General features: G+C 50.7%; 1 protein-coding gene across 6 annotated transcripts in view; it reads left to right on the plus strand.

Annotated features, from left to right (window-relative positions):
- Positions 1-2,976: 2,976 nt before the first annotated feature.
- Positions 2,977-22,195, plus strand: part of GATA3 (GATA binding protein 3) — a 31,859-nt gene continuing 12,640 nt past the window's right edge. Inside the window, exons 1-4 of one of the 6 annotated variants that reach the window (XM_075926002.1) lie at positions 2,977-3,128; positions 13,421-13,722; positions 16,189-16,725; positions 21,129-21,274. In XM_075926002.1, coding sequence (XP_075782117.1) covers positions 13,482-13,722; positions 16,189-16,725; positions 21,129-21,274 — 924 coding nt within the window. In that variant the 5' untranslated portion in view covers positions 2,977-3,128; positions 13,421-13,481. Of the gene's footprint in view, positions 3,129-12,325; positions 12,649-13,221; positions 13,723-16,188; positions 16,726-21,128; positions 21,275-21,346; positions 21,427-22,195 lie in introns of those variants that run through there. The other 5 variants (XM_075926000.1, XM_075926004.1, XM_075926003.1 and 2 more) reach the window with 5 other exon arrangements.

Genomic DNA, 22,195 nt, shown 5'->3' on the forward strand with positions numbered 1-22,195 from the left:
AGCCTGTATTTATGGAGGAACCGGCTGCAGATCTGTGTTTAGCTGGATCCTAGAGAGATTCTGGTTATTTGGGTCCTTTATTTCGATGGATGGAAATTGAAAATGTGTGGGTTTTCCTCTATCGCACACAGACCAAGTTTTGAATCACTTGAACATTGGCATATTTTGGCAACACAATTCACATGCAAAAACAACAACAACAATAACAAAAAACCCCACCCTTTGCTATCTAAATATGCTCCCATGTATTTTTTGGACATAATCTGGAGCCACGGAGATGTCTATGATAAAACCTGGGTGCTATTTAAAGCCTCATTAGTGATGTTTAACCTTTGGACCGCCAGCCAGAATAGCTGGACATGAACTTCACGGTGTGGGGTTAAGACGAAGACACTTGTGTGTGTGTGTGTGTGTGTCCACCTACCACTCCTGGCTGCAGAAGATGCAGGGTGGCTATTGAAACAAAAGAGAAGGTGTGTAGCTTGTCAATTTCGCAAATTCTAGTTGGATCCAGCTAGATCCAATGAAGATTAATCCCCCTCCCCTCCCTCGCAATATCCGCAGTCCTGGCTCGATCCACACTACAGCCTCCTGTTTATTCTGCCGACATATTTCCAAGCAGACTTTTTTGGGATTGAGTTTTTCAAGCCACCGGCTTTAATTGTCGAATTTACAACCATTTATCCCACAACAATATCACTTAACCACACCGCAGCACATCATTCTACGGGTGAACAATGGCGAACCCTCCAATCGTTCATTCTTTTCACAATGCGTTCCCGATTCCCTCTTTATTATTATTATTATTTATTTATTATTTATTCAAGAATTTAGTCTCGACTCTTCCTGTCGGCTTAATACAAGCCTTTAAAAAGCAAAACCTCTGCAAGTCTTGCGGTGTTGGATCAGGAGCAGCCAGCCCACTTTTTCGGCGTTAAATCTACCTGCTCTCCCTCCGGTTTCTAAAGGCTCCGAATTAAAACCGCCAAAGGTATCGCTGGCCTGTTTTTATTTGTATTTAATTGAGACGCGGCTCCCCCTCCGCCGTCCTAATTGTCTTCAATTTATTGCCTTCGCTGAATGGGCTCTCTGAAGATCGAGTTGGGGGAGCGATCGTGTTACTGTGTTTCTCCTTACAAAGAGTCACTTTAGAAAGCGAGATAGCAAATGACCAGCGTCAGCAGGAAAAAAAATGCCCCCCCCCCCCAGCAAGGAGTCTTTTTTGTCTTAATGATCAATTGAAAGCTTGATTTACTAAGCGTCGTTTCAGCTGGGGGGGGGGGGACAAAACAAAACAAGTGAAGTATAAATCGGGGTGTATGTGTAAAATCGAACTGGTTTGTGTTTTTGTCAGCGGCCGCAAGGCTGGAAGATCGCGTATTTCACGCGTCTGCCCTGCATTCGGGCTGCGAAATGCCCCTGCACAACGATCCTCCCCCAAGTACACTTAACATCGCCTGGCGCGGAGGTTTAACTCTCTTCTGCACACATTTTTGGGTGGGAAAATAGCATCTCCCTCCCCTCCGCTCCTGCAAAGGGGAGAGATCGGGTGTATAGTTGTACAGAGAGCAGAAATCGGTGGCTTGATTGTATTTTGGGTGTCCCCCCCCCGGCTTGAGCGTGGGATGGGAGCGACCCAAAACCGACCCTTCTCGAGCCCAATTGGGACCTCACTTCGCTTCGGTCTCGATTTAAACGGCACCGAATCCGCGGCGGCGATCAAAGGCGTTACAGCCGGATCGCCCCAGCAGACTCGCCCTTTGTCTTTCTTTCACCCCCTCTGGGCACCGACTGCCCAGTGTAAATCCTTCTCCTCCCCCCACATCCTTCCCAGTTCGGAGAAATCGAAGCGATTCGAATCCTGATCTTTGGGGAAGCTCAGGGTGTAGACAGACACGTGACGGGCCCTGCATAGTCCGAAGGTTAAAATTAGTTTAGAAGTGGGGGTGTTTTCCTAGGCAGGATTCATGCAGAACGTGCTTTCCCCCTTTCATAGCTGATTTAAGATCAAGAGGCTTTTTTTTTCTTGTGCAAACTCACCGGCACAAGAACAGAGTCTATGCAGCAGCGCACACACGGTACTGAGAACTAGCGACGGTATTTTACTGTGATGCCTGCACACTGTACCGCTTTCCACGTTTCATCTGCTGGACGCAGGGCCCGATTCTAAAAGCTGAACAGGCTCCTGCCCGCCTCGGGAGCTTTTTAGGAAGTTCACCGTCGGATGGGGACAACGGCTTGTGCACCTCACGTCCCGGGAGAAAGCCCTTTGGCAAATCTGTTTCTCCCTTTGAGCCGTTTTCATGGGAAGGTGCCGATAGCCAGGGATCGGGTGTGCTCTGCAGAGCCGGGGGTTGGTGTGAAAGGGGGTGTTTTCTCTGGGTTTGTGTGAAAGGAGGTGTTTTCCCGTCTGGTCTGGGGGGGGGGGGGAAGTTGACTCTATAGAGCTCGGTGTGTGTGTGTGTGTGTGTGTGTGTGTTCACTGCAGAGCTCCATGGAGGAGCGAGTGTGCCAGGATTTGTATTTTCTCTCTAGCCCTGCGTGTGACACCACTTTTCACTGTCGATCTGGGCTTGTTTATTTTCTCTCCAGCTGTTTGACGCCTTGCTCTAAAGTGTCTCTCAAAAACAAACACCCCCCTTCAAACAAACAAACAAATCCCCCGAATAAACGGCCAAATCAACTCAGCTAGGTTGTTACCGCTTTTCCTCGAAAGCTTTTGATCTGAGCGGAGCGAACCCCGGTGGTGTTTACACGGCTGCACCCTTCCACACATCCCCACGGGCGTTATAGGCGAATGGTGCCCGGCACGGGTTACATCACGTTCTAATCGAGGGCCAGCCCCAATACCTGCCTCCCCCCAGCCCATGTGATTTGAGGATGGGTGTGTAACGGCCTGCCCATCATATTTCTCCCTCGTTCTCTGCCCTGCGCCAACCCGGAAGAGCTCTGCTTGTCTATAGAGCCAGTCGGAGGAGGTCAGAGATTCGAGTGGGTGTTCAGAGGATGTTTTACTTCTCGCTGGAAGCTCCCGAGATGCCAGCCGCAGCAGCCGAGTCAGTCTGGCGCGTCTGCCTTTAAATCTTCAGCAGATCCAGGGGGGACAAATATAAAGAGCAGCTGCCCAGGTCAGTGAATAGACCCTCTCTTCTTCACTCTCGCTTTCCCCCTTCCCCACGTGGAGAGAACGAGAAGGAATCGCCGCTCCAAGGGGCAGCAGACTTTGGCTGAAATGTAACACGACCCCCCCTCCCCCGCCTCTTATTTGTCGCTGGGGCTATTGGATTTTCTGTCCAGTGACCTTGGGGAAAGACCCCCCGGCCCGGGAGCTGGGTCAGGCGGCGAGCTAAAGATGGGAGCCAAAAGCCCTGGGGGAGGTTGACAGCCTCTGGAGGCTAGAGGGTAGCCGGGGACAGGGGCTGCGTTCACAGCTGGCGTGGCCTGGCACATCTGCACGGGGCAATAGTGGGCTGCGGAAGGCGTGTGAGAGCAGACGTGTGTACCCCCCGTGCCGGCTGTGGTGCAGGCAATTCTATCAGGGAGGTACGTGCGAGCCATCAGGTGTACGCCGGTTGACTAGCAGAATGTCATTAATGGACCAGTGAATCGGTGTAGACACTTTCCCCTCAATGGTTGTTATTCTTTTTCTGCCGCCTCGCTTTCTCAGATTGGCATGGCTTAGGTAGCAATTCATCTCACCCACATAGCTGTGTTCCAGGAGCAGAAATAGACATAACCTGTCCCGGTCCCACGTCTGTATGCGCGGATAAAAACCCCGCACTGTCTACTCGATCCAAATGCATCAGACCGCACACAGCTCCTGCTGTGTTTCTAAGGAATCGGGCATGGTCTGGCTGGAAGTGTCAGGGAGCTGCAGTCAGGTTTCTTCAGGATCTTGGTACGTGTCTGGGCTCCCTCTCCCCCGCCCCCCAAACTTGCCACCCGCCAGATCCGATAGGGTATTTAAACTAGTACTTGCGTGCCCTGGAAATGTATGTGAGTGTTAAGAAATGAGCATTAGCTGTAATTGAGACCGTTCAAAAATGTCAGCTCCTCTTACCTTCATTTGTTCATAAATAGGGCCGAGAGCATTAGGTGATGGGTTTTACTGTAACCGGATAATTAATAATCATTGGATGTACTTGTTTTCTTCATTATTTATGGACGGCAGTTGTAAAGCTAGGTAGCCCGGGTCTTTTATGTAAGGCTCCTGTCATTTGGGGCGTGTGTGTGTGTGTGTGTGTGTGTGTGTGTGTGTGTGTGTGTGTGTGTGTGTGTGTTCAAATTGTACACCCGTATTTGTGTGTGGCCGAGAGAATGTGAAATGTGTGTACAGGATTTCGAGGTGTATGCCTCTGTACTTGTATTGTGAATTAGGGGTTGTATTAATGTGTATCTTGTTTCCATCCGTGTGTTATGAGCGCCTAGGCATTATTAGTGTACATGATGAGTTTCTCTCTCTGTGCTGTATGAGTTTGTGGTCAAGTGTGTGTTGTCATCTGTGTATGAGCTTGTGTGTCTTTCGGTTCCCATGGGGCTTTCGGTTCCCAGGATATGTTAGGTTGCGCATTAGTGTGTAGTTCCATAGGTAGATTGTGTTATCGTGGGTCAGCGGTGTGTTGTGTTAGTTTGTGTGTGATGCGGTGGGGGTGCTTGTGGTTCTTCTCTGTGTTAAGCTGTGTGGCCCGTAGGCAGGGGGACGACAGTGAAATCAAATGTCCTAACACAGCGCTTAGGAGAGTGAAAATTAGCGCTCCTTAGACATCTCTTCACAGTAATGATCAGACGGGTTTATCTGGCAAACGCCGGGTCCTGGTTGGAAGATTTTAGCTGGGAAAAGACTCAGTGTGAGGGCAGCTAATGTGTTGTCACTTTGACAATCACGTTCAAAGCTCGCGTCCCACCGAACAGGAAAGGCGATGGAATATCGGGCATAACCCATGGTGTAAATATCTATTGTTGTTTTTTGTCAGATTCCCCTGAATCGACCTGCCTTGTGAGATCGGAGAAATGATCGCTGTTACCCAAACTAACTGGTCATCCAGGGTTACTTACATTTAGCAAAGGACAAACTAAACCAGATTTAGGGTTCTGTTTCCACAGGGGGGAGAGGGGCAGGGAATGAACACATTCGGGGTGTGTGTCTGCATCGATAGGTATATATTTGAATAAGTGTACCATAGCTATGTACTGTGCACAGCTGTGCCGTGCGGGATCTGCAGGTTTTTGTACGCCACACCAAAACACACACGCATGCCTCAGACTGTATATGCAAGAAGGAACAGAGAGATTGATTTGTAGTGTAAATATCATTTAGCGCAGGGGAATAGGGGAGCGAGAATTAGACGTTCATTAAAAGACTGGTCACTTCCATTTTTATTCAAAACATTCTTCTCGGCCGAGGAAAAAGATCACGTTTTCACCCCCAAAAGGCAATGGTGCTACTAATTCATTCGTATCTCCCCGTCCTGGTGTCTCACCTCTGTGCGTCTTTAATTGTGTTTTGCTTTGTGATGGGCCCCTGGCTGACAAGAGCATTTTTTCAAGTCGTAGCCATTTTGTGGGGCTCCGAGGGTAAATGAAGTATCGTTCGGAGCTAAAAACCCGTCACTTTACTAGCTGCCTTCAAGATTCGTTTCAATTCTTTAAATTCACCTTTGGATCTCCAGTTGTCCGAAGCGATGGATGATGGAGAAGCGATCGACCCGCACACTCGTAGAATTCATTTGGGGGTGGAGAGGAAGGGGGACTAAAAAGAAGAGAGGAATTTCTAACTAGGCATGAATGTTCACTCTTCTTTCAAGGCAAATGTAGCCTGGCAATGACACGGGGTTTAAACAGGGATCGCTTATAAATTAACTTCTTCAACGCTCGGCATTAATATCAGTCGAAAGAGTTGGGATGGGTTTTTTAATAGTTTTTTTCTACAGCTAAGTGATGATGGGAAATAATAAGATAGCTTTATTTTCTATATACGGTTGCAGGCATATCTTCAGCGGCGGTGAATGATCTTGCCGTACAGTCGGATTTTATTTCCCCTCCAGAAATCTTTCCAAAATACTGATTCGTGTTAAATCTCTAACCAGCTGCATTAGACAGATGGGCTGGTGGGGGTGGCTATAACATTATTATAATAGTTTCATATTCCCGAGTCACTTCGATTACCCAAGACAGTCCCGATGCGTATGTGTACGTGTGTGTGTGTGTGTGTGTGTGTGTGTGTGTGTGTGCGTGTGTGTGTGTGTGTGTGTACACACCCCGGTCGTCCCACACTTGCACTCAGAATCCTATCTGGGAAGCCAGTGCAAAAACTCCAAAGCCTGGAATGATTCCACTGAGAGACTGAAGAAAACCCCCCCAAAACAACCGGAAGTGAAATTTACCAGAGCTTTGAAACTGACCTGCATGAACAACAAGCTTTAATTGAGGTGGGGTGTCATCGTCCATCCTGGAGCAGAGCTGGGGGTGCTCGCAGACCTGACAGGGCTCCTCTCTGCGATGCAGCTCGGGAATGTGCAAAGGGGAGCGAGAGGGCGCCTTTGGGACTCGCAGAGCCGGTTTTGAGCTTTGCTTAGACTTCATGTCCTGGGGCAGTTGCTCTTCTTCTCAGCTTCAAAGGAGGGGGTTTCCCCCTGCAGGAATAAGCCCCCTTCCTCCCCCAATTTCATTCTTGGAATTCGTTTTCTTAAGGCAGACGAGGGATTTCCCCCTCTGCACCCACCCACCTACCCTAGAATTCATCGGGTTTTTTTTCTGGGGGGGTGGGATTAGGGTCAGAATGGGGAAGGGGAAAGATAATTGGAAACGGTGTAATCAGTCGCTGATCTTTTCTCTCTTTCACTCCGGTGCGTGCCTGCGCCTCTGTGTTTCCCCCCCTGATTTGCAAGAGAGCGAGAGGAGATGAAATTATTCGAAAAAACCCGGTGGCTAGTTTCAGAGCACAGAGGAAAGCGCCCTTGTCCATGTAGGGGCAGGCTGGCTTTCAAAAAGAAAAAAAAAAGGGGGGGGGGGAACCACCGACAAAAAAAATCCTAATCTAGCATCGTTTCCTTCTTGTGGTTCCTTTTCACAGATACAGTGGGTATGTGTGCGTGTGTGTGTGAAGGGGGTGGGGAACATAATTTCTGGCTGATTCACTGCTGGGCGGGGGGGGGGGGGTTAGGGGGGAGAGAGAAGAAAGCTCTCCCCTCTCTCGTTCTTTGTTTAAACTCAGTTCATCTGCCCAGTCTCAACCCCCCACCCCCAGCCATCTTGTTCTCGGGGGGGGGAGAGGGACCTGACTTGTTTGGATCTAAGGGGTTGTGTCTTCTGTTGTCTTCATCCTGGGGGGGACGGGGAGGGGGAGAGGCAACGCAGAACTGACATCAGGCTGCTTTTAACATCGATCTTCCCCCATCCACAGCGGCGGCTGCAGTGTGGGGCTCCCCACCCCTCTTTCCCACCTCCCCCACTCCCTTGACACAGCACAAGTTGTTTTACACAGGGGGGGGGGGGGGGGAAGTCTTCCGAGCTCTGCCCTGGGCCGTGTCCTTTGCATAACCCTCCGATCTGTAGCCCCAGGCTGTTTAGACAGCTTTACCTGTACTATTCTCGTCCCCTGTAAAAAATCCCAACCCAGCAAACGTAATTTAATCCGCTTTCAGTCAATTGTCGTCTAAGGGGCTGGCGGGAGGAGGGGGGGGGGGCTGCTGCTTTTTCCTTTCCCCGACCCAAGGAGACGTAGAAATTCGGACCAGGTGCTGGGAACGGAGTGATGGCACGGACCTTATCCACGACACAGACGCTGTGTGAAGGAGCGAGAGGTGTAGGGAAAATGGTTTCCCAGCTGTGAGCACCCTCCCAAGCGGGTCGCAGTGGGACAGGTCCTGGGTTCAATTCCCGCTTTCCGGGCCACTTCTTGTTTTGGGGTGGGTCCTACAGACCGACACCTTTCCCAGGAAAGTTATGGGGCTCGTGAGCACGCGGGGACCTTCTTGTTGGCCTGTGTTGTGTGTGAGGGACCTTTCCCAGCCAAGACCCCTCCCCATCTGCCTCTTTCCCCTCCTTTCCCACTCCCTGCCTCCTCCCGCAGCTGGGATTTCTGGCTCCTTCTCGTTCTCCCAGCTGGAAAAGATCTACCGCCCGCCTTGCATGATCTCCCTGCCACGTCCCTCACCTTCAAATCGAATTAAAGGCCTCCCCCCAACCCTTATGGTTTTTCTGCTAATTGCTCCCACAATGGGCCCCTGTTACAGCCGGCCTGTCAATTTAGGCCCCTGCTGGGGTGGGAGGAATTCTGTCAACCGCTTCCTACTCAGCTGGACAAGGATGGGTAAATCTAGGCTAGCCTGGGTGTAATCTGGAGCCTGTACAGTTAGGACGGGGAGGATTAAGGGGATGGAGAAATTCTAACTCTCCCTTGGCTCCCCAGCGTTATTTTGCTATTCCTGGAGCCCGGATCCGTTCATATATTGTCCTTTTATTATCGTTGCTACTGTGATATTATTTATGCTGGAATTAAGCTAGATCCCCAGTCTAGGAAGTTGTTGAGTATTTAGGCCGAATGAAAAAAAACTGATTATTTTCTGCATGACAAAAAGCAGCGCAGGCTTTCAGTACCCCTCGGGTATCAGAAGGGGTTGCTCCCAACCAGCCCCAATTCCTCACGGTTCTTTTGTCACATGCTCACCTCCCCCCCTCCCTCCCCCCCCGCACACGCCCTCTCAAGAGTTGCACAGAAAATGCAAAGTTGAAGAGAAAGCTGCGACAGATTTGTAAGGGAGGAGTGGGGGGTGCAGGTGGAATTTGTGCTTGCCAAAGCAGAGTTTAGTGGTAGATCTAAAGTAGTTAAGACTTGTTAGGCCATTCTAGTCCATACCCTAATCCGTGTCAAATGGTTCCATAAAGTAGGTATTTCTAGTCCGATCCTCACGATCTATATTGGCCCTGATGCACATGTTAATGTTTTTGCATTAAATTGAAACATTCCCTCTCCGTTTCTCCTCCAAATCACTTATGTAAACAAGTTTAATGATTGCCCAAAGGCTGCCAGAAACACACGTTTATTTTGCTGAGATTAGCAATTTTGCGCTTTCTACATGGATAGTCCTTTTTTACTATCTCGCTGCATGGACTGCAAGTTTATGTGTGCGTGGCTCTAACTCTTTCCAAAGACGGTTTTACCTCCCCTAACCTGTCAAGGCATCTTTCCATTGGCGCTCTGAAAACACTGATTTTATTATCACGAGTGTCATCCTATAATCCATAAAGAACCATTTTCCTCTTCATCTTCATCCACCTTTTTGGGGGGCGAGAGTGTTAATTTCCAATGCAATCTGCTCTAGAAATCTCGAGTTTTCCTCCGGGACTTTCGGTCTGTATAAAAGAGAGAGGGGGGCTTCATACAATGTTCATTGTCTGATCAAACAATGCACTTGCAACACTGTTGTTTTTTTAAAAGATGGAGCTGCCTTTAAAATGATCCTCCACACACTCCTCAAAGAGAATTGGCTTTGAAATTGATGGGAACCGGGCTAGATCCTCCCTCTTGTGACCGAAGCAATAACTCATGACATGAAATAAACATGGATCGTCCAAGGAGAACCCCTCTTACCTACTGGAGACAGTGGCGTGTCTTGGGAGAGGGATCACACTTTGGGCAGCAGCCGCTGAAATTGACTTGAGGAGCAGTAGGCAGAAAACAGGCTCAGGTACAGAAAGGGAACCCGAGAAGCGAGCCAGTGTTACGGAAAGGGAGGGATTTTCCCCAGATCTCCTCTCTTCCCTTCCCCCAGTCCAGAGAGAGCGCACTAGGAAAAGGGCAAAGGATGGACACATGGGCACCGTCACTCTTCCTGCTATGATGGATTTGAAAGGGGGGATCCAATCCGAATTCGCCTTAGATTGATTTATGCGCAGGGCTCCTTGAGCTCCTGGTTCGTCGCGTGTGTGTGCGAGCCCCCATCCCCGAGAAGCGCCTCTCTCTCTCTCGCCCCCTTGCCTGCCCGCCTCTTGCCCTGCTAATGCGCTCGCTGGCACACCGAGTGGCTTCCCCGCGGCAGCCTGGCTCTCCAACCTCGGCCCCTGACGTCAGTGCCCGGTGGCGCCGGCGCGGCTGGCCAGCGAAGGGCAATGCAGAGAGCATCAAACGCCCAGCCTCCCCTTTCCCCATTACACGCTGTCAATCCAGGAGTCCGAGGGAGGGGGGACAAGCCGGGAAGCAGACATTGGATCCCCCGCCTCCGTGCAGCCCTGGCTCCAGGACACGGAGCATCCATCTCGACTCAGTCCGTGCCCACCTGAGTGCAGCACCGGCAAACCACGGAGGCGGTGCTCGGAGATGTACGTATCGTTCCCTTTAGGCCCTTAGAAGGAGAGTCCAGGAGATGAGCTATTGCGTGGATCAGCCCGCGCGGGTTTATTGCGCGAGTGAAGAGCAGCTGGGCTTGTCTAGATAGTCCCCCCCCCCCCCGCTCCCCGTGTCAATGTTGTGCATCGTCAGAGTCCACGCCACTCGGGATGGAGAAACCGGGATCTACCCGGTCACTCTGGCGAGCCCAGAGTGGCATGTTTCCTCGGTCCCTGGGCAAAAGCTCAACCTCCGAACTGCTGACCTCAGAATAAGTAACTGCATTTTGGCAGCAATGGATCCGCTGCGACGAGATAGACAAATTCTTTTTGGTGATAAAAAATGGCATGCATGCAAATATGTGCCTAATCCAGATACTTACTGGGGACTATGCAATTCCAAACTCTCTCTCGGTTGTGTGAAGAGCAATTTCCAGTGCGCATTATTAAACCTTACACTGACTTAATTAAAGCGCTGGAGGACTGACAAGTGCGGAACGGGTTTTACCTCTTTCGGCGCTGCTGGGAGCCAAGCCGCTGAAATTAAGCTGGGAGAATGTGCTAGGGGAGCTGAATAAAGACACGATGCGTTTTAAAGCACCCGGATTTCCAGTTCTCCCGCATCAAGGAGGGGACGGATGGTGTGTCCCCTTATGCGTGAACTTAAACGCTCATTGAAATGTTGGCGCTTCTATTCGCGCAAAAGGGACCCAATTGCGCGATCAGTCCGCTGCCCGCGTAGGTAGAGATGGTTGTTACCTAGTCGTTTATTTCGTTCTCGCCTTCGACGTCCCCCCCCCCCTTCCTCCCAGCTCCGTGCACAGGTTGATTTATTTATTTACTGCCCCCTTGGCTCTTTTGCAATCGCCTGTCACTTGTTGCACATTTTTAAAAAAGAGCCAGCGCCTTGCCTCTGAGCCGCTAGGGGATGCAATGGCTCAAAAGACTGAACGGCCAAGAGTCGGTTCAACAGCCCAGCCAATCAGGAAAGGCTTTTACAACTTCCTGCTCCTTCCTGATTGGTGCACCCCTTTCGGAGCCTGTCCCTGCCTGGCTGGTTCAAAGCTGCCTTTTCCCCACTGAGCTGGGACCCGGCACTTGATGAGCCATATGGGTCATCCTCATGGGGCAGGCATGTTTTAATTAGGCCGTTCGCCTGCTGTGAGGAGGAAAGTGGTCAGAGGAGAGCTGAGCAAACGCGGAACTTTCTCTTTCTCGCCCGTGTGCAGCTGCAACTTTTTGTAGCTGGGCTTCCTCGACCAGAAAACAAACAAACAAACAAACAAAGGAAAGAAGCAAACCAAATATCCCTCTTCCCTCCGCCCCCAAAACACCTGTAGGTTAAACGTCGGTCCCCTCGCGCTTTGTTTCCTGGGTCTCTTTTGATTCCCGGCTGAATCGGAGGTAATAAAAGAACAACAATGGGTATTTCTGAAACAACGTTTCTTCGCGTTGTTCCAGCAGGTTGATACATTTAAGGAACGCTCACACGTTCTTCAAGTGCCCCGGAGCCCCCAGACAAGTTCTACGTGGAACTTAGCTCTGTGACCTGAAAGGGGGTTATTTGTGAAACGATATATTAGGAGTGTAGCAAAGAATTCGGAGTGGCACGTACGTCTTTCACCTGCTCCCTGGAGCTCTGCCGAGAAGTGGCCTGAAGGCGACTAAAAGTCACCCTAGATTCCTAGAACATCAGTTCTGGACGGCAGGGTCGTCTCTTCAGACGCCAGGGCCGGTGTATCCTGTGACCAAAGTAAACCGGTGTGTGTAGGGATGGGACAGTGCGCAGGAAATACAGAAAATAATAGTATTTCATAACACAGCATAATCAGACACGTACAACACGGGGGTGCCCTTAATGACATTTCTGTTCCAAGTGCTTCAGTGTGTTTTTCTCCCCCTTAAAAAGGCTTGTGAACTCCGTCTCAGCCTTCCCCGCCTGACAAGGGTCTGCTTTCAACTCTTTTCCGGGCCCGGGGGTAAGGCAGTATTTGGGGAGGGGGTAAAGCAGAGAGCGGTTCGTTGTGGGCTGCCGTTTGCGTGTGTGTAGTGTGCCCTGTCCCCTCCTTATCCCATGGCAGGCTCCTCCCACTCGGTGCTGATGACAGTGGAACCTCCTTAAGTTGCGTCTCGCCACAGCTGTCTGTGAGCACTGAGCCGGCTGGCGCCATCCTGCTCCTTTCAGAAAGAATGCCTGCCCTGTAAAAAAAAAAAAAAAAAAAAAAAAAGGGGGGGGGCAGAGAGAGCGAGAGAGCACAATCTGATCAGATCAAGCAGTTTCAACTTCATCTCTCCTGGGTCACATACTCCTTCTCCACCAAGGTTTGTGCTGAATTTCTTTAACAACTTTTTTTTGCAGAGGATTTTTCTTTCTTTCTTTCTTTCTTTCTTTCTTTCTTTCTTTCTTTCTTTCTTTCTTTCTTTCTTTCTTTCTTTCTTTCTTTCTTTCTTTCTTTCTTTCTTTCTTTCTTTCTTTCTTTCTTTCTTTCTTAGAAGGAAATTGCGCGGAAGAGCCTTTGGGGGCTCTTCGGCAGCAATTTGCACTGGCTTCTAAGCAGGCGCATCGCTGGTGAAGCTGACCAAACTTAAACAAAAAAACAAAAACAACAACCAGCAAAAGAGCAGCCGCAGCAACTCCTGCGTTTGTAACTCTGGTCTATTTCATTCCACTGCTGCACAGAGAGAGATCGAAAGAGAAAGAGAGTGTATTCAACTAGTAGAATAGGTGGGACTAGTGCTTAGGACAATAAGTGGACTTTCAAAATCGCTGTTTATGGAGGGGCTTGTTTTCTCTTGCCTAACAGTCAGGTGATAAAGCACAAAAGTACTCAACCACGTTTTCCCCCCTCCCTCTCTCTCTCTTTTGCTCTTTCCCTTTCCTCTCTCTGACTGCAGGTGATCAAAGAAGAGAAACATCTGCAAAGAGCGGAAGATATTGCGAGGATCTCGCTTCTTATCTCTATCTAGCTATTTCAAAATAGTTTGTTTTCCCTACTATTTTTTCCCCATCTTTTTGGAATCGATTATTCGCGTTTTATTTTTGTAAAAAACCAACCCACCACCTTCTCTCTGTAAACTCACCGCCACCTTCCAGCTGAAAGCCTGCCGAGCCGCAGCGAGGAGGAAGAGAGACAGCCCTGAGCGGAGAGCCGGCGATGGAGGTGACGACAGATCAGCCGCGGTGGGTTAGCCACCACCACCCGGCGGTGCTGAACGGGCAGCACCCGGATTCCCACCACCCCGGGCTCGGACATTCCTATATGGACCCAACTCAGTACCCGCTGGCCGAAGAGGTGGATGTACTTTTTAACATCGACGGACAAGGGAACCACGTCCCTTCCTACTACGGCAACTCGGTGCGAGCCACGGTGCAGAGGTACCCACCGACTCATCACGGTAAGTTCTCCCCTCGCTGGCCCGGGCAGCGCGTTGGGTGGCAGCGGATAAGGCAGGCTGGCTTTTGGGATCCTGTTGCGGACTTCCTCCCCCGAAACAGGGCTGCGTTTCTGCCTATGATCTTATAAACGGCTTCTTTAAAGCAACAGGGGCAGGCAAGCGGTATCTATCAGCAACCAAAAAAGGCGCCTTTAGTGAAACACGCAATCTGCAAAATGCCCTTTTAGGCATGGGCCTATGACTCACTATATAGTATATAAAAATCCTGCGAGATGCAGCGATATCTAATTTATTTCTCAATCCCAACTCTGTCATAAAATTCCCAACAACCTTCTTCCCAGCGGCACGACCATGTCTCCGCCGCATTTGTGGGGAGCTTGTCCCAAATTCGTGGTAAAGAAAAAGCAGTCGAGGCAAGTCTTCCTCCCACAGCAGCGGATTTACTCTTCAATTTGCTTTTGACTGTACGCTAGACATCTTTGTAGCACGATCAATTCATATTAGGGGAGGCAGGAAAAGAGATGGAATAACACACCTGGGTGTTTCAGGGCTGGGATGTTAAATTCACCTTGATGGGAAAATAATAGACTTTTTGAAAATTAACTCGCTCGCCTTTTGCCACATTATGAATGTAACAGGGGTTGCATTATGAAACATCACATGCATGTAATTATGTATGTAGTTACATATCGTGTGAATTTAATGGGAATTTACTATCTGGGTCATAATTCAAACACAGAGCCTCCTACCCAGGTATACCGAGGAGACATAGGTACTGATTTAACAGGGCCTAAATACATTTCGAGACGAATCTTCTCGTGTCCCGTTGCAAAAGAATAATTAAAGCGATTCAATTTGTAGCGCTGGAGTTTTAAGCAGCCCGGAGAAGCCCTATGGTTTGAAATCAATTAGAGAAAAAAAAATAAAACAAAATCGAATGGAAAGGGATGATTGTTTGTGGGCATCGCAGCTGGTCCGCGTTCACTAACCTGCTTAGAGGACCTCACCTACTTGTTGAGTGTGCGTCCCAGCAGGAGGCTTAAATGCATTGTTCTGCTTTGGGACTCTTTAAAATAATTATTGCGAAGGATCAGAAGCCTTTATCCTCCCCCCCCCCCATTTATCAGCAGAAAGTGGAAATGCGGTCTCTCTGATGTAGCCTGAATGTTATTTACTATGCTACTTCCGGGAGAAGATAATGATTTTTGACCCTTTCTGTTCATCTAACCCACCTCTCCTTCCTTTAGAACTGACTTTCAGTACTATGCACGAAGGGCTACTATGATAAGAATCCTAGGACACATGCACAGAGACTCAGAGAGACCTAAGTACCTACCGTTCTATCAGTGTCTTTATCTGTGTCTATTTCGATCTCGCTAGCGTTCTATAGGTAGGCACATCACAATAGATTGGAACGCTCCGTGGAGATCGCTCTATCTTTAGAACTATCATAATGAACATAATTTGGCTGCGGCCCCCGGGCTCAATTTATTTCCTATCATAAAACATTTTAACAGATGATCATGCAAAGGTTTTTTTTTTTTTTAAATAATCACATGGAAGGATAAAAAGGCCCGAGTAGACTGCAAAAATCCAGGGCAAAATTAGGAAGCAGAACTGTGTATTTTTAAGATTCGGTTTGAACACATCCAATGTAAAGACCTTTTGGGATCACTGCCTTTTTGGATGTGTGCGATATTGCCCTTAGAAAGCTGTCTGAGTCAAACGCATACAAGTCCATGTGAGAAAACAGACTAAAAGTGAAAAAAAAAGTGTTATGAACGTATCTGTGTCTTCTCCTGGCTATTTTATTATGGACAGAGTATCTCCGTGCTTTTTAGTCCCTGGTTACTTAACAGGCCCCGATGCAGGAATTACTGGAGAGGGTGCGCCCGCTTTTTTGGTAAATGTGGACCGCATTCATTTTGGTGAATGCACCTTCGGCTGGTCAGAGCATGGGGAGAGCCGCTCTTGTCTTCCCCTGGCCGGCGGGAGCATGCTTACCTGGGGGATCATGGGGGTGGTGCTTTCACACTCTTCATACCCCCCCTGCCTATGGGCCTGCTTAAGCCCGGGGCATGAAAAACTCAACAATAGCTCATTGGGCTGATCGGAGAGGAAAATGGAATAAGGGGCTGACGCATTTAATAAGCAATATCTGAAGACTTGACTCCCTCCTGCCAACCACACCTGAGCGCCTCGATACGGCCACAGATTTGCACCCCTGCTTACGGCCAGGTCTGGGGCTGATGCCCAAGGGACTAGGCCTGGGGGTAGAGTTAAGTAAATGTTGGCAGGATCCGAGCCTTGAGCTCAGCTTTGCGCAGGCCCCAGGTTGGACACCCGAGAGCAGTGCCTGGAGGTGATCCCCAGGAGGTCTTAGCCTGGGGAGGAGGAGACCTCCGGCGCGTGCTGCCCCATCCTCGAGGGAGTGTAACCTGGCCTGCTTCTGTTCTCTCCCCGCAGGGAGCCAGGTGTGTCGCCCTCCCCTTCTGCACGGATCTCTCCCTTGGCTGGACGGGAGCAAAGCCCTGGGAAGCCACCACAGTGCCTCTCCTTGGAACCTGAGCCCCTTCTCCAAGACCTCCATCCACCACAGCTCCCCGGGACCCCTCTCCGTCTACCCTCCGGCCTCCTCCTCCACGCTGTCCGCCGGCCACTCCAGTCCGCACCTTTTCACCTTCCCGCCGACCCCTCCCAAAGATGTCTCTCCGGATCCCTCCATCTCTACCCCGGGCTCCACCGGCTCCGCCCGGCCGGACGAGAAGGAATGCATCAAGTACCAGGTGTCCCTGGCAGACTCCATGAAGCTGGAGTCGTCCCACTCCCGCAGCAGCATGGCCTCGCTGGGAGGAGCCGCCAATTCGGCGCACCACCCCATCACCACCTACCCGCCCTACGTCCCCGAATATGGCTCGGGACTCTTCCCCTCCAGCAGCCTGCTCGGGGCCTCGCCGACCGGCTTTGGCTGCAAATCAAGACCGAAAGCGCGTTCGAGTACAGGTAGGGTGCTTGGATTCTCAACCCCCGTGGTAGGGAAGGGAAACCAGGGCAGGCCCTGGGTGCAGGCGCTGGAGAAGGTATAGGATGCTCCCCCCCCCCCCCCGGTATATTATACTCTGGGCCTGATCAGCCCCCTCCCCCAAGCAACACTCTGTGAGGAGAGGGGGGTGGTAATGAAGCAGAGGTGTGTGTGAAGGGGGGGAGGGGACATTACAGCTGCTACTCAGGGTAAAGGCTGGACAAGTCTTAGCTGCAGTTTACATCTTCCTCGGTGGCAGCTAGACCAGCGCTTCCAGCAAGGAGAGGAACCGCTGGGCCACGAGGGAGCTAGGCCCGCTGGGACTTACCTCCCGGCCCCGTTCCAGAAGCTGAGTTTGGGGGAGCGCTGGGAATGCCTTTTGGGAAAAGGAGTTTGGTCGGTGGCAGCCTGTGCGGCGGGGTCTCCCTCCCACCAGTTCACGCTCTGGGCGTTTCAAGCCAATCCCTGAAGGGTCCCTCCCTGTGTGGATAGCAGGGCACCATTAGTCAAAACTCCCTGTGTTTTCCTTTGCGCGGAGCCTTCTGCCTGGCACGGACGCGGTCCGTGCGCCGGGTTTTTCCAGGGTGACATTGACTCTGACTGTCTGGGCAGGGACTGTCTCTAGTTAGCTGATATGTTTGAGCTAATCCAATTATTTTCAGGCTGCTGCACGCGACAGTTGCATTGTTTATCCAGCGCCAGGAACTTTAATAGGGTCCGGATGCGGTTAGAGTGACAAAAAAACCCCAGACCTTCGTGTTCTGTACATGAAAGCAGACGGGTGTGTGTGTGAGAGAGAGAGAGATGGAGAGAAACAAAAGAGAGGGAAAGAGACCAGAGCAGTCATGGTGATGCCCAGTGAAATGAGGGGAACAAACAGATCCGCGTGTGTAGTGGGAAGGGACACATGAGTTGCTCGGAGAACTAAGTCCGGTGCAGTCTTGTCTTGAGTTTAGACAAGGCAGCGGATCACGCGCCTCCTCCCTTTTCGGAACAGCGATTCCTCTCCCCAGCCCTAAGATCCGTGCCGTCAGCTCAGGAAGGAGGAGTGGCGTTCGCAGCAGCAGCCGTGCCCCCAAAGCCTGCCCGGTGCGCGCGCCCAGCCAGTCATTTCCAAAGCGCTGGTGTTGGTTTTTGTTTTCCGTCTGCTCCTGCTTGAAAGCCAGAGGCCGCTTTGTGGTGGGGCTGCCATTTCCCTCCTCCCCCCTCCCCCCCCCCCCGAGGCCTGCCCTAGCCGGGAAGGTGGGTGGGCAAAGGGCCGGGAGGTGCAGCAGGTGAAGGGAGGCGAAACGGCTGCTACCTTTGTGGGGTTTTGCAGCTCGCGGCGGCGCGACAAGGAGGCAGGGGCCGGGCGGCCGCGTTTTGGAAAAAACGGTTGAAGTTTGTGGTTAGGGCGCGGATGCCTTTTTTGGTGTGTGTTTTACTCCTGCCGTGCACGGATTGCCAGAGGCCCAGCAGGCCCGGGGTGAATCCAATCCACCAGCAGGCGCTGCGCCCGGCTGGGGCCGGGAGCCAGTGTCCGCGGAGCAGCGCGCTGGAGCCGGGGGGTGGGCTGGGGGGCTGCCCGGAGACGGGCTCTCACGCTGTGGTTCACACACACGCTGAGAGGCCGGGCTGAGCGCGGGCGAACCTGGTGCGCAGCGGGGAAGCCGAAGCCAACACAAGCTCCCAGGCTGCGGCTGGGAGAGCGAGCCAGCCCCCGGGTTCCCTGGGGACGGTCCCGCGGGCACAGCGCGGCGGGCAGGCCACGGGAGCGCGATCGCACCTCGGGCGAGCTGACTCCGAATTGTTTGGAACGTTGAGCTGGGCCCCTTGGAACGCGGTGTAGCCAGGCAGGAGCGCGAGTTCATTACCCCGCGGGAGTTCGAACTGGATCCTAGCAACTTCTTGTCGGGGGAGGGAAACTCCTTGTGCCCCCTCCCCCCCAGCTGCCTCCCTCTGGCAGCGCCCCCTTCCCACACACGAAAAGTGGTTCTGCTCCAGTTGGCAGGATCAGGCCCCTGCGCTTTGGTTTTACAAGCAAGGATTTGAAAGCAGAGCCTGCGAGGTGCACTTAGGAGCGTTTCGGGCCTTTCTGGAAAGAGATTGGCTCAGTGCGGGAGGATGGCCAGGTTGGTTCAACCAAGCACTTGGCCACAGGGGTGAGGGCAGCATGTATTTCCTGGTCACAGCTGCCTAAAAGAAAGGGTTGGGCGAGAACTGTTGTATGTGGGTGATCACACTTTCATCGGCCTAGTTTTTACTCCCCAACACCTGTCAGAGTTTATAGGCCATCCTCTTTCACCACACTGAAGAGCAGACTCCCCAGTGGATTTGTATTATTGCAACCAGCTCTCTGGGGGTGAAATGTAAAAATGGTTTGGCTTAACCAAGTTAGGAACAATTCCGAAACGGTGTGGTCACCCTTCCTGCCTGAGCTTAGCAAGGAAGAGACCATGGAGAATATAGGCCAAGCAAGGCTGAGGGTACTTGCTCATTTAGAAACAATAAGGAGTCCGGTGGCACCTTAGGTACCTCTACACATCAGGGCAAAAGTCGAATTAAGCTATGCAACTTCAGTGATGTTAATTGTGTCAGTGAAGTCGCAATAGCTTAATTCAGCTTTTGGCGCTGTCTACACAGCAGGAAGTCGAAGGAAGAGTACACTTCCCTTACTCCTTGTGAAATGAGGGTTGCAGGAATCGGAGTAAGAAGTTCTCCAGCTTGACATTATTTCGAAATAATGGCTTGCTGTGTAGATGCACACGATGTTATTTCACAATAACATCAGTTCATCTGAAAAAATGCAGCTGTGTAGATATACCCTTAGAGACTAACAAAAATATATAGAGAGAATCATGAACTTAGCTCGTGATTCTCTGTCTCTCTCTTTCTCTCTTTTTGTTAGTCTTTAAGGGCACATCTACACAGCAGGGCTAAAGCCAAAATAAGGTACGCAACTTGAGCTACGTCAATTACATAGCTGAAGTCAAAATAGCTTAGTTCGGCCTTTGGCACTGTCTACACAGCACTTATTTTGAAATAGAGCACTTTCTTCCCCCGACATCCCTTACTCCTCATGAAATGAGGTTTACAGAAGTCGGAGTAAGAAGTCCATTATTTCGAATTTATTTTGAAATAACGGGCTTTCTGCGTAGACGTGCACTATGTTATTTCGGAATAACTCACGTTATTCCGAAATAATGCTACTATGTGGATATAGCCTAAGGTGCCACAGAACTACTCGTTTATAAAGTTACAGACTAGCCCGGCTACCCCTCTGACACTTGCTCATTTAGGTTAAACAAACTGTAGTAACAGAGGAGCAAACTTCAAATAGTCACCAGCCCACAAGGTCTTTTTTGCCTCACGTGAGAAAGAAAGGAATTGGGATGTAGGTCGATAAGAAGGAGAAGAAAACAAAATATTTTCAATCTGATCACTAGCCCCATATATGCCTGGATTGCTCCCTTATATATCTCTTGATTAAAAGCCTCATCCAGAGTGGAGGCTGACAAATCACCTGTAGGGGTGATGCAAAGTTTGTTTTTGGTTTGTTTTCCATCGGTGGAGTGAAATGCCACCCCTGTGAATTGAATACTCCAGAAATCGACCAAATTTATCTCCTCACTGACCCGGTTGCTGATGCTTTGCTTTCCTGACTGACTTAAAAAGAAAACACAGCCCTCTAGGAACGACTCGCAGGCAGCACAGGGCTGGGCTAGACGTTAAAGATCGATTGGGGTTGTCAAGTCAAATTGGCGCGTGTGATTTAGCTGACGCCCTAACTCATTGGCATATTCATAGAGGGGGTTAGGAACTCGATGGAGCCTTTATTCAAAGGAGTTTGCTGGTGGGACAGCTTTATTGGAGCCACTCCCTAAGTAAGGGCTACAGACGTGGGTCAGGATTACAGGCTGGACCTGTGGACAGTGTGTGTCTCTCTGAAGAGCCCCATCCTATCAGCTGCTAGTCCTTACTGGTGGGAGAAGCCCCCCCCTCCCATGTGGTTGCTGCTAGCCAGCCCTGTCGGATCAGGCCCTTCTTTATGTTTGTTGCTAACTATCATGGCCTCTGCGCAGACTAGCAATTTCCACCAGCGCAGAGGAAACTAGCAAGGGTTTGATCCTGCCCCCACTGTTGGGGAAGGATCGGGCCCCTTACACTTGGGGCTTGTGGTTTGCGTGTCCAGCAGAACAGCAGAGTGTGTGTGAGATCATGATCACACAGCCCTTCCACTGGGTGATGGCCAGGGCTTTGCAGAGGAGCTGGGGGAAGGTGTGGCTGAGGGGAGTGGGGGAAGGCTAGGAGGAAGAGGGGCTGAGCTAGATCTGACCGTTCACACTTATCCCCCCCACCTGCCCTTTGCTTTCCATAAGTGAACTATGTGCCCTCTTGTTTCCAGAAGGCAGGGAGTGTGTAAACTGTGGCGCTACCTCAACCCCCCTGTGGAGGAGAGATGGCACCGGGCATTATCTGTGTAACGCCTGTGGACTCTATCACAAAATGAACGGGCAGAACCGGCCCCTGATTAAGCCCAAGAGAAGGCTGGTAAGTCCCTTTTCCGGAACTTGGAGCCCAACCGCACTAACTTTCTGTCGTTGCTGTGTTTGATTTCTTCAGCCCAGGATGGCGAGCGTCCCGCAGGGAAAGGGCAGGAGAGCCCCCAGACATGTCAGTCTGTACTGAAGAGGGGTTTTAAAGTACGAGCTATAGAGAGACTCTCAGCCCATCCCCCACATTACACTGTGCCTGCCAAGTTACGTACCATTTTTTTTTTATATTTGTGCCTTGAAAAAACATCTCTTATCTGTAGGAGTTCACTTGAAGGGAGGCTGATTTTCATCCCCGGGTCTGGGGTGGGGAATCGGGGCTGGAGGAGGAGTGTGGCAGAGCACAAGGTCTGAGAGGCCTCACTTTGAAAGATGGAGATTTTGAACCCCCCCCCCCCTTTTTTTTAATTTGAAACCCTTCTTAGGGAAAATTTGCATGACTTTCCCCTCCACTTAAGAGGGACTATGGGGATTGTGGGTTTTAAAGGAACGCAGAGACTTATTCTTTCCTTCCCTCCCCTTGTGAACTCAAAAAAGTTTCCAAGTTTAGGTATTGCGGTATTTAGGATGGAGCATGTCACCCACCAAGGTCAGCTTCTACTGATGGGACGACTGATTGCCTGGGTCACTGGCACTGATAGATCATAGGCTCATAGAGTCTCAGGCCAGAAGGGACCATAACAATCATCTAGTCTGACCTCCAGGATAACACAAACCAGGAAATTTCCCCCAAACAATTCCCAGAGCAGATCTTTTAGGAAAACAGCCGCTCTTGATTTAAAAAGTGTCAGTGACGGAGAATCCACCACAGCCCTGGGTAAATTAAATCCAATCCTGCAAAGAATTACACCCTTGCGTACATTTGGGCCCCATCCACTATTGCTCTTGAATAGTCATTTGCATCAGGGCAGCGTGGGTG

The sequence above is a fragment of the Pelodiscus sinensis genome, chromosome 1 (assembly GCF_049634645.1).
Source record: "Pelodiscus sinensis isolate JC-2024 chromosome 1, ASM4963464v1, whole genome shotgun sequence".
Taxonomy (NCBI): Eukaryota; Metazoa; Chordata; order Testudines; family Trionychidae; genus Pelodiscus; species Pelodiscus sinensis.